Source organism: Cervus elaphus, chromosome 20, assembly GCF_910594005.1.
Source record: "Cervus elaphus chromosome 20, mCerEla1.1, whole genome shotgun sequence".
Lineage (NCBI taxonomy): Eukaryota > Metazoa > Chordata > Mammalia > Artiodactyla > Cervidae > Cervus > Cervus elaphus.
In genome coordinates this window covers 90574612-90587620 of record NC_057834.1, presented here as the reverse complement: position 1 = coordinate 90587620, position 13009 = coordinate 90574612, and the positions used below count along the sequence as shown (strand labels likewise).

At 33.9% G+C, this 13009-nt stretch overlaps 1 protein-coding gene across 1 annotated transcript in view; it reads left to right on the top strand.

The window, feature by feature from the left end:
* MSH4 (mutS homolog 4) overlaps nucleotides 1–13009 on the top strand; it is an 88516-nt gene that overhangs the window by 50889 nt on the left and 24618 nt on the right. The window contains exons 12-17 of the mRNA XM_043878522.1: nucleotides 1606–1742; nucleotides 2735–2838; nucleotides 4059–4183; nucleotides 5881–6081; nucleotides 10988–11106; nucleotides 12625–12753. Of these exons, the coding sequence (XP_043734457.1) occupies nucleotides 1606–1742; nucleotides 2735–2838; nucleotides 4059–4183; nucleotides 5881–6081; nucleotides 10988–11106; nucleotides 12625–12753 (815 nt within the window). The remainder of the gene's footprint in view (nucleotides 1–1605; nucleotides 1743–2734; nucleotides 2839–4058; nucleotides 4184–5880; nucleotides 6082–10987; nucleotides 11107–12624; nucleotides 12754–13009) is intronic.

Sequence of the window (13009 nt, the reverse complement as noted above, 5' to 3'; positions counted from 1 at the left end):
TGGGCCAGTACCATACTGTTTTGATTACTGGAGATTTGTAGTATAGTTTGAAATCAAGAAACATGATACTTCCAGCTTTGTTCTTCCTTTTCTAGATTGTTTTGGCTATTCAATTTCTTTTGTGTTTCCATACAAATTTTAGACTTATTCTGTGAAAATGGCCAGTGATATTTTGATATGGATTGCAGTGAATCTATACATTTTTTTCAGTAGTATAGTCATTTTAACAATATTAATTCTTCCAATCAGTGAACATGATATATCTTTCTATCTATGTTGTCTTTGGTTTCTTTCATCAGTGTCTTATAGCTTTCTAAGTACAAATTAACAGATTTCTGTATATTAATTTTGTATCCTGCAACTTTACTGAATTCATTGGTGAGTTCTAATAGTTTTTTTGATAGAGTCTGTAGGGTTTTCTATGTATAATATCACACAAGTGAAATAAATATTAAGTAAACTCAAATATTCCTAATATAGAGGTTATGCTCTGGTTTTGGTTTTATTTTTTATTTTGGTTTTGGCAATTTCTTTTACTTTCAGAATATTTATCTGAATGACCATCTTTTTACTATAGTGTTTTTTTCTTAAAAGAATACTTAACCACATATTTTAGATGTTAAAATTGTTAAGAGTTTAAAAGTGTAACAAAGGAAACCTCATACCCTGTTGGTGGGAATGTAAATTGGTGCAGCCATTATGAAAAACAGTATAGAGGTTCCTTGAAAAAACTGAAAATAGAGCTCCCATATGATCCAGCAATCATACTTCTGGATATATATCCTGGAAAAAGAAAAACTCTAATTTGGAAAGATATATGCACTCCAGTGTTCCTAATAGCATGTTCCTAACAGACATGGAACAAGCACAAGTGCCTATGTAGCTTAAGAAGATGTGGTATATATACAATAGAATATAATTAAGCCATAAAAAAGAACAATATTGCCAGTTGCAGCAACATGGATGGATCTAGAGAATATTAGCCTTAGTGAAATAAGTCAGACAAAGGCAAATACTATATATCACATTTATGTGGTATCTAAAAAACAATACAAATTAATCTGTATGCAAAATGCGAGGAGACTCACAGACAGAACAAATTCATAGTTACCGAAGGGGAGAGGGAAGGAGAGAGGGACAAATTAGGACTGTGGGATTAGCAAACTACTATACATAAAATAGATAAGTTGTAAGAATTTATAACACAGAGAATTATATTCAATCTGTATTAGCCTATAATGGAATATAACCTGCAAAAAACCCTACTGAATCACTATGTTGTACACATGAAACTAATGCAGTATTTAAACCAACTGTGTGTGTGTGTGCACATGCGTGTGCGTGTGCACTCTCTGTTGCTCAGTTGTGTCTGACTCTTTGCATCCCCATGGACTGTAGCCTGCCAAGCTCCTCTGTCCATGGGATTTCCCAGGCAAGAATACTGGACTGGGTTGCCATTTTCATATTTCAGTTAAAAGAAGAGTAATAAGAGCTTCCTACTTGTATATAAAATAACAAAGAAAAGTTAGTGATTTTTTTAAACATGAAGAGTAATTTACTCACAAAATTGTTTTTTTTTTTGTTTTTCTTGTTTCTGGCCACTAGGAATGATAACACAGCTTGCAGAAAAATATAGTCTTCCTTTAAGGACAAGTTTCAGCTCTGCTCGAGGATTTTTCATTCAGATGACTACAGATTGTACAGTCCTACCCAATGATCAACTTCCTTCAGAGTTTATTAAGGTTCATTTTAGAATTCTGGTTAGGAAATTATTGTTTCTGATTTTACAGAATTGCACTTATATATTTTCAGGCATTTATTGAGTATTACATGATAGGTTTCTGAATGTTCTGTATATTACTTCTCTTACTTCTACCCACCCACCTAACAACTTTACTAATCTAAGAGTGATTGAGAAGAGTTTTTAAGAGAAATACCAAACACAGTGTTTCCCATAATTGTGGGAGCTTGATAAAGGTAGTAAAGGAAAATGAAGAAAGAAAATCCAAAAGGAATTTTTGATCAAAGAAGTTTGAAAAGTACTGTACCATTTCCTGTTTTAGGTTGTTATCAGTGCACATCTACTTATTAAAGCTTTAAAAGTCCTAAAATAAAGAAATTTGCTTAATTTTTAAACATCTAGTATTGCCAAATCTTTGGACCAGGGGAGTATTTTTATATATATATGTTAATTCCTCCACAGGATGCCAGTTTGGGGACGTCTAACCCACTTTAATCTTTCTCTACCTGCAGGGAGTACCTTATGACAAAAACAAACCTTTCAGATCTTTAAAATATATACTGTATTATCCAGTAATAAGGGATGGATGAAGTAAAAAAATGGGTCAAGAATTAGTAAAGGGGTTAGAGACTGCATGAAGTTTGGTTATGAAGTAAGGGCTAAGACAGGGGTCACAGATGGAGTGAAGCTTCCTATCTACCATACATATCATTACTTGGTAATGAGGTGTAATATTTTTGTTAACATTTCTATATGGCTACTTTAAGAGCTGTAAAAATAGTCATGTCAGACAGACTAGGTTAAAATATTCTGCTTTAACTTGAGAAGTGATCTTCTTTTCTCTTCTTCAAACATTATTTGGGACTTTTTTGATGATACAATTATCTCAAGAATTAAAGTGATTAACCTAAGTACCTATAATTCTATTGTTTAAAATCCACATGTTTTACTTCATAAGAGTATGTATCTTCATTTTTTTTAATCTCCTAGCAGATTTCCAAAGTGAAAAATTCTTATAGCTTTACATCTACAGATTTAATTAAAATGAATGAAAGATGCCAAGAGTCTTTGAGAGAAATCTATCACATGACTTATATGTAAGAGCATTTGAAATTTTTGAATACTGATTTAAATTGATTTGGTTTGAGATGCTACAATACATTTCATTAACTGACTTTTTTTCTGGTTGCATAAAATTGTAGTTATGAATATTATCAAGGAAAGACCATTTCCTAGAAAAACAGTTAAAACTTTAAAGTCTGTCATTGTGATTGAGATCACTGAGCCTCACAGAACATTCAGGGCAAATCTAATTACAACTGCCCCTCCCCAAAAATAAACCCATTATGCTGGGTTATAGAAAAAGCTTGATACCCAGCCAAATATCCACATTTCATCAGTACTTCACTCATCCTTTTAATACAGTTTTAAGAAATGTCATAATGACATGAGCTTGAAATATCTCTAGTATCACTGATACTTCTGTAGTGTATACTCCATCATGATGTAGAAGTTGGCACATCTGGGCTTATTTGGGACTTCATTCAGTTTATTCTTTTTCTTTAGCTTGTCCTCTCAAATTCTCATGACTTAGTACGTATATAACAACATTATAATAGTGCCAGTCTTTTGTTGTTCATAAAACAGCAGCAATGTGTCTAGAAATAAGAACTAGGAAATTCAGAATTGGTGAGCTGAGGTGATGAAGATAAATGTTGGATTTTCAGAACAATTTCAGAGCATAAACCAAAAAGATTATAAGATATAGTAACTTGCAGAACATATTTTCCCATGTAAGGGAAAAACTTTTATATTATGTCACAATATGATAACTGCCACATGAAAGCATAAATAATTATGTAGTTAGGGTTGTGTATGAGAGAGAGAAAGAGGGAGAGGGAGAGGATGGGTAAGAGAGAAAATACATAATTGCTTTTGTGTTAAATTTAACATTGCAAAAGCAAAATTATTAGTAGATGGGATCTGTTGAAGTATAGTGAGGGCTTCATTTGACCTATATAAAATATTTCTATACTAAAAATTTATCTTACTAATATTTAAGAAAAGCAGTCTTTAAAAAAACTTGGTCTTAATACCAGAAGATGGATTCTCTTCTACTAAATAACTGTGACCTTAATTATGAGCTCCAGTTTCCTCACCTCTGAAATAAGACAATAGAACAACAGACTTTATCTAATGTACAACTCAACTGTCAATGTTATTTTACCTCAGGCAATGAATTTTATATTGTTTTACAATTATGTTGTATGCCCCTCTTTTAAAAGCACTGTTTCTCTTCTCAAACATGTACTTTCAGGATTGTGTGCAAACTGCTTAGTGAGATTTATGAGCATATTCATTGCCTATATAAACTGTCTGACACTGTGTCAATGCTGGATATGCTACTGTCATTTGCTCATGCCTGTACTCTTTCTGATTATGGTAAGTTATTTTCTTTGGAATAAATAGGTTGCATACTGAAACTTGTATTCCCTTTTATACAACAATTATGAATGTTTTATATTTTTTTCCCTGATATATAGTCTCTTACCTATGATCCTAGACTAAGACTCAAAATATATAAAGTGAAATTACCCTAAAAATTTCTTTTAGAAGTCAAAAGATTATTTACTGAGAAATTAGAAAAAAAATACTGCAAGAAACTTTAGAGTCTTTCCTAAAATAAGAAAGACTATAGAGCTGTCTCTTTGGTGAAAATAATGATGATCCAAATTCATAAATTTCAAGTCTGAAGAAGCAGTGTGATGCTAATACTAACAGACATGACAGAAATAAAGTCTTGAAAGTAAGCAGATGTGAGCATCCCAAGATCAATTATATCACTTATTTTTGTGTCCCAAGTCTATACACAGGTCTTGAATATAAATGTTAAGCAATTTTTTAATGTTAAATGAATACTTCAAGTTAGACCCTATCCCTTGAAATTTCTTATCCAAACTATCAGTATGCAAATTTACATAATTTGTATATGACAATTCGGTTGAGTAATTGTGGGCTTAATAACATTAAATTTCTAGTTAAAATTAATAGTATTTCCAAAACATTCTGTTAATTAATTTTTATGATGGAAAAGGTATTTTAAAAGATTTTTTCATTTTTGATATTTCTTTATTTCTTATGGAAGTATTAAATTTTTCAGTTGGTATTGTATAGGCCAAAACTTAATAGTTTTCTCAACTATTAAGATATTTGAGGGATGGGATGGGGAGGGAGGTGGGAGGGGGGATCGGGATGGGGAACACATGTAAATCCATGCTGACTGATGTCAATGTATGGCAAAAACCACTACAATATTGTGAAGTAATTAGCCTCCAACTAATAAAAATAAATGAAAAAAAAAAGATATTTGATGATGTGCCATGTTGAGGACTACCCTAAAACTCCAAACTTATAAGTAGTGAATTTTTGGTATTAAAATGATATAATAAAACTTTTTTATTTACTAATCGACCTCACTTTTATAATGAATACTTTCAAATTTATCCATGGGTTTCCTCGAGAGACATGTAGCATTTTAATTTTTACTTGTCTCTCACCTTCTTTCTCCTCTCTTCATCTTAGAAAGCATCTATAGAAACCTGATCATTATTTCTTTCTACAAATTAACAAAATCTTTTGTGTCTGTTTTTTTCTATCATCTGAGAATACTTTTTAGACAAAATTTCTATAAGTTTGGACATAAAATTGTGTTTTTATTTGGTTTTGCTCTATTTTCAGACCTCATTAGAAAAGCTAAGTATGCCAAATTTGAAATAATGCTTAAAGCAAGGATTAAGTAAATGTGCAATTTTAGAGTCTTTGAAATTAATTGTTATTTTTAAATGGCTGGTTGAACCCTTTTAATTTATGCAAATCTGAAAATGTTATGAACTATTTTGGAGCCCTGCACAATGACAGGACCAAAATCTTATATTTTTTCTGGAAAAGAATATAAGTTCTGATGTGATTAGACTGTGCCAGTTATCATTTAGAGGGACTGAAGATAAAATAATAACTTAATGATATTGTTCCAGATTGACCCTAATAAAGTCACTAAAGTATAAACAGTATGTACAGACCACAAAATCTTTAAGTATAAATATATTAATCTTCCAAAACCATTTTATTTTTCTCTTTAGTTCGGCCAGAGTTTACTGATACTTTAGCAATCAAGCAGGGATGGCATCCCATTCTTGAAAGAATATCTGTGGAAAAACCTGTTGCTAACAATACCTATATTACAGAAGGGAGTAATTTTTTTATCATAACTGGACCAAATATGAGTGGGAAATCCACATATTTGAAACAGATTGCTCTTTGTCAGATTATGGCCCAAATTGGTAAGTTACATGTTTACTTTATGGTTTCAGTTCTCCTCCCCATTTAAAATATGTCATGCCCAGTATTTTAGATCATATATATATACCATAACTTTTACAATTTGGTATTTATTAAGCGCCACCCAGTTTGGGTTACAGTGTACTGAAATCTTGTGGGATATAATAGAAATAGAAACTTCTTTATTATAGTTATTAATGTTGTATCAACTATTACTAAATTGAATTTATAATTATCCTGGATTCAAAAACTTTGTTGAGAGAGAAAGTGGTACAAGTAGCAGAAACTACTGCCTCTAATAACTCATGTAAGATTTTTCCCAAAATTGTAACATTGGGCACAGGAACATTTCCCTTACTTAATTTAAGGTTTACCAATAACTTAGTTTTAACAACTGCTGTGTTACACTTACGTGTGCATACAGTTCAGTTTGGTTGCTCAGTTGTGTCCAACTCTTTGTGACCGTGTAAATGACTGTCACTGTCCCAACATTGTTATGGATTTCTTGGCATCGAGACACAACTCACCCCTTATCTCTGAATATTGGGTTCCTTGAGACTGATGTGAATCAGAGATCAGATGATTTTTCAGTCTGGGATGATTTTGGTTCACCTCTCCCTCTGGAATTGGCAATGTCTGGAGACATTTTTGGTTGTAACAACTGAAGGGAGTATAAAAGCCAGTTCAGTTCAGTTCAGTTCAGTTGCTCAGTTGTGTCCAACTCTTTGTGACCCCATGGACTGCAGCACTCCAGGCTTCCCTGTCCATGACCAACTCCCGGAGCTTGCTCAAACTCATGTCCATCGAGTCAGTGATTCCATCTAACCATCTCATCCTCTGTTGTCTTCTTCTGCCTTCAATCTTTCCCAGCATCAGGGTCTTTTCTAATGAGTCAGTTCTTTGCATCAGGTGGCCAGAGTATTGGACCTTCAACTTTAGCATCAGTCCTTCCAATGAATACTCAGGACTGATTTCCTTTAGGATAGACTGGTTTGATCTCCTTGCAGTCCAGGGGACTCTCAAAAGTATTCTCCGATACCACAGTTCAAAAGCATCAATTCTTCAGTGCTCAGTTTTCTTTATGGTCCAACTATCACATCCATACATGACTCCTGGAGAAACCACAGGTTTGACTATACGGACATTTGTCAGCAAAGTAATGTCTCTGCTTCAGTATGTTTTCTAGGTTTGTCATAGATTTTCTTCCAAATAGCAAGCTTGTCTTTTCATTCATTGCTGTATTCACCATCTGCAGTGATTTTAGAGCCCCCCAAAACAGTATCTCACTGTTTCCATTGTTTCCCCATCTATTTGCCGTGAAGTAATGGGACCAGATGCCATAATCGTAGTTTTCTGAATGTTGAGTTTTAAGCCAGCTTTTTCCCTTTCCTCTTTCACCTTCATTAAGAGGGTCTTTAGTTGCTCTTTGCCTTCTGCCATAAGGGTGGTGTCATCTGCATATCTGAGGTTGTTGATTTTTCTCCCAGCAGTCTTGATTCCAGCTTGTGCTTCATCCAGCCTGGTATTTCACATGACGTACTCTGCATATAAGTTAAATAAGCAGGGTGACAACATACGGCCTTGACATACTCCTTTCCTGATTTGGAACCAGTCCGTTGTTCCATGTCCGGTTTTAACTGTTTCTTCTTGACCTGCATACAGATTTCTTAGGAGGCAAGTAAGGTGGTCTGGTATTCCTACCTCTTTAAGAATTTTCCATTTTGTTGTGATTCATGCAGTCAAAGGCTTAGCATAGTTAGTGAAACAGAAATAGATGTTAATGGAATTCTCTTGCTTTTTCTATGATCCAGTGGTTGTTGACAGTTTGATCTCTGGTTACTCTGCCTTTTCTAAATCCAACTTTAACATCTTGAAGTTCTCGGTTCACTATTGTTGAAGCCTGGCTTGGAGAATTTTGAGCATTTCTTTACTAGTGTGTGAGATGACTGCAATTGTATGGTAATTTGAACATTCTTTGGCATTGCCTTTCTTAGGGACTGGAATGAAAACTGATCTTTTCCAGTCCTGTGGCCACTCCTGAGTTTTCCAAATTTGCTGGCATATTGGATGCTGCACTTTCATGGCATCATCTTTTAGGATTTGAAATAGCTCAACTGGAATTCCATCACCTCCACTAGGTTTGTCCGTAGTGATGCTTCCTAAGGTCCACTTGACTTGCTCTAGGTGAGTGAGTGATCACACCATTGTGGTTATCTGGGTCATTAAGATCTTTTTTGTATAATATCCAGGAATGCTGCTAAATATTCTACAATTCACAGGACAACCATCTTGCTTTACTCCCCTCCCCTGCCTCAACCCACACACATGCTCAAGAAAGAATTATGCAGCCCTTGATGTGATTGAAAAAGCTTGGTTTTAATGTAATGGATTTTAAGGGAAATGCAGAATAGTAATATCAATCATATAGTGCAAATTTCCCTTACTACTGGGAAAGAAAATCAGAAGTGAGTGAATGAATGAATAAATAAAGGGTATATATTTTATTAAATTTAAAAGGCTATCTTAGATAACTTTCCTTTCCTTCTAAGAATACTGATTCATATCTGAGACAATAATCTTACTTCTGTTTGAATAGTTATGAGTTCTGTCCTTTAAAAAACAGGCTGTCTAATTTCTGTGTGGTTATAATTGTTAAAACATTCATTATACTGAATTAAAATTTGACTGTATACAACTTTTCCTCATTAGTCCTAATTCTTAACTTCTGTGCATTTCAGCATAATCTATTATATCCTGAGAACAGGCCCTCAGATATTTGAAGAAAATTACTATTACTCTGCTTCTTTTGCCACGGTCTTTGAATTCCTAAAAGTATATGTAGTATCTTATAAACTCTGATTATAAAGGAAATAGTAGGACTCGAAAAGCATGGAAGTTGAGAATATAGGCTTTGGAGCTAGATCTAGCTTTTGTAGTTACTGCCTATGTGATCTTAGGCAAATACTTAACCTCCTTAGTTTTTCTATCTGTAAATGAAAAATATAATAGTACCTAAGTCTAAGAAGTGTTGTAAAGATTAAACTATTCTTTGTTCTACAAAGCCTCTGGACTCCTTGTAGCTCCTTAGGAATATCATGCTATTTATGCGCGCGCGCACACACACACACACACACACACACACACACACACACACACACACACACACACACACACACACACACACACACACACACACACACACACACGGCTTCCCTGGTGGCTCAGATGGTAAAGAATATGCCTTCAGTGCAGGAGATCCATCCAGTTTCGATCCCTGGGTCTGGAAGATGCGCTGGAGAAGGAAATGGTAACCCACTCCAGTATTTTTGCTTGGAGAATCCCATGGACAGGGGAGCCTGGTGGGCTACAGTCCATGGGGTCGCAAAGAGTCGGACGTGACTGAGCGACTAGCGCTCATACATACATACATACACACATACACACATACACAATGCTATGGTCTTAAGGGAAGGGCGTGAGAGAAAGTAGAGGTAAGAGCATGTTCTAAAGCACAGGAGCAATAAACAGCATGATATTTCCAAGTAGCTACAAGGAGTGCAGAGGCTTAGTGGTTCTTTTGCTTTACAGAATAAAGAGTGACTGTGAGAAGTGGCAGGCTTAACTGGAGAGATGGGCAGGAGTCAGGTTGTGAAGGGCCTTAGGCATTTAATGGAGGAGAGAGAACCTTATCCAGATATCTATAGAGAGCTATAGATGTTTTAGCAAGAGAATGGCATAATTGGATTTGAGTTTTAGATAGATCACTCTGGCTATTGTAAGGTTAGAGAAGAGCCAGATTAGAAGCAAAATACCAGCCAACAGGCTTCTGTGATATGATAAGATATGTTAAGAGCCTTTTTGGTGGAGGTAAGACAGAAGGGAAAATATGAACCATATGTACTATATACGCTATAGTCTATACTTGGTACTTTCACATTTATTTTTCTTATGTGATCATTTTGGCAGTCCTGTGAGAATGTTGTATTTATTTGCTCTCTGAGATGTCATCATAATTGCTATTGTTATTATTATTATCTGCATTGATATTAATGTTATCTGAACTTTTGCTTTCTCTTCCTGCTATTCTTTATTATGCAAAAGTAGATCCTATTTTTCACCCTTGTCTTTGTTTTAAATCCTGGAATAATCTGGCTTTGTTTCTTCACTCCCATTATTTCATATTTTGTCTATACAGAGTTCTGTATATTTGACACTTTTTTCATTTAACTATTTGTATATTTTTTTCTTCTTATGGTTTTAGAATGCTTTTTGTATCCCATTTTGTATAGCGATAGATATAAATAATCAGATTGATTTGTTTTCAAGAGATGACTATTTTAGGTTAGTTAGCCTGATATTTCTCACATAGAAACCATCTTGTGAATAAAAATTCACCTTAATAAAAATTTTAATGTTTTGCATTCATTCTAATTGAGGATGGTTCTGTACTTTTCTAATAACAACTATTTCTTAATATACCTTTCTATAATGATTTTATCAACTTGAGCTTCATAAGTGTTTCCTTCAGATTTTCATATTTTGAATATTCTATATCATCTGACTATACTATTTAACAACTTTTATCAAATTTATAGCAAATCTTTCTTATGAACTCAAATATGTATTATCTTTTTTCCACTTCCAAATAACTTTGTACAATAGTTAGGGTAAGCATTTCCATTTTATATGTGAGGAAGATGAAGCTGAGAGAATTTAAGTGCTGTCCAAGGTTTTAAAATAAATGACAGAGCTGGGGCCATGCCTTCTAATTCCATATCTTGTGATCTTTCCACCACATTAATCCTTAGATAGGCTACTAAATAATCTGAGTTGGTGGAAAGTGCAATGTGTTTGTAGTGCTTATATTTTATAAAAGCATCTCAGTTCACTTTGACTTATATTTTATAGGATCATATGTTCCAGCAGAATATTCTTCCTTTAGAATTGCTGAACAGATTTTTACAAGAATAAGTACTGATGATGATATCGAAACAAATTCATCAACATTTATGAAGGAAATGAAAGAGGTACCTGATCTCAGCTTTCCTTATGTTAAAAACATATTGAATTATCCTATTAATGGTCAATTATAACATAAGAAAATATTTTTATATTAAAGCTTGCAGATGTGTTTATACTTCTCTACAAGAGCCAGAGGGCAGTCAAAGACAGCTTCCTAATTTCTGTCTTATGTGGAAATGGAAGTAAATGTTTTATTGAAAAATACGGCTTTAAAGAAAAAGCTAGTGTTATTGAATGATAAAAACATGCTTTCATGTTTTTATATGGAATATATAAAAGACTTCAGAAAGCAATGACCTGTTCAAAAACATTTTGCATAGTTGGGCTTGATTTTAAAATAAAAGATCACTGTGTTAAAAGATTTTTTAAAAATCACCTTTTGTGCTCTTGTGGAATTTTCATTTCCTATGCCAAAGTATGTATCAGTACCTATTTTTGATCTGAGCACATGTCAAATAATCTTGAAGGGTTAAAGGAATTCAGTATAGCTCTTGGCCTATCTTTAGTAGGTATGGGTTATTGGATCATTGTACAGTTTACTAATTTTCTTTAGATAGACAGGGAATAAAATGATCATTTGCCCACCATATGTGATATTTATATAATTATTTAGTATGTGTTAAATAATGATGGGGTAATATAGCAATAGACTAGGTGCTTGAGGCATATTTTTAAATGGTCCTAGCTCTCAAGAAGCTTAGTCCCATGGAAAGATAAAATGGCCATGATTGTTAACAGTTGTGTCATAACATAAGTCTGTATCAGGCATGATTTAAATATATTTTACTCAGAAATCAATGGACTTAGATGCTTTTTTCTAAATATTCCTTTTCATTTTTACTGGCTATAGAGATGTTAACTGAGAGATAGTTTAGAGTGTTTATGACAGCAGTTGATTCGCCATAGCTCAGTTGGTGAAGAATCCACCTGCAATGTAGGAAACCCTGGTTGGATTCCTGGGTTTGGAAGATCCACTGGAGAAGGGATAGGCTACCCATTCCAGCACTCTTGGACTTCCCTTGTGGCTCAGCTGGTAGAGAATCTGCCTGCAATGTGAAAGACCTGGGTTCAATCCCTGGGTTGGGAAGATCCCCGGGATAAGAGAAAGGTTACTCACTCCAGTATTCTGGCCTGGAGAATTCCATGGACTGTATAGTCTATGGGGTCGCAGAGTCAGACATGACTGAGCAGTTTTCTCTTAAACAAGAAAATGACCATCTTTGTGCTTTATTTAAACATTTAACTCATTGCTTTATCTCACTGTATCTGATTCACCAATATTTTAGATAATGGTTATTTACTCTGTGCATATGTATATTTATGTACACATCAGCTATTCTATTGGAATTATTAGTAATGAGATTTTTAGAAAGAAAAGCAATGTGTTAGTTTCTGCTCAGCAGGTTTTCTCTGTCAAAATATATTTCAAATGACTAATAAAGGAACTGGATTTTTCTTCATTTTTTGCTATAATACTGACAGCTGTTTGGTTGCAATGAATAATTTTGGAATTATATTTTCAGATAGCATATATTCTACATAATGCTAATGACAAGTCACTCATATTAATTGATGAACTTGGCAGAGGTACTAATACAGAAGAAGGTATTGGCATTTGTTATGCTGTTTGTGAACACCTGCTGAGCTTAAAGGTATTCCTCTCTATTTATTTTAAATACACAAATTTTGAGTCCTTAAAAAAATTTTTTTTTATTGAAAGAGAAAATTTTAAAATTGTATAGTGCCTTACAATTTTCAAAAGTTTCACACAGATGATTTCACACAATCCTGTAATAACTGCTTTTGTTTTCCCTCTGCCTGTATTTTGCCTCTGCCTGTATTTTGCCTCTGCCTCCTTCCCTCTTCTCACTAGTAACCACTAGTTTGTTCTCTGTATCTGTAAGTCTG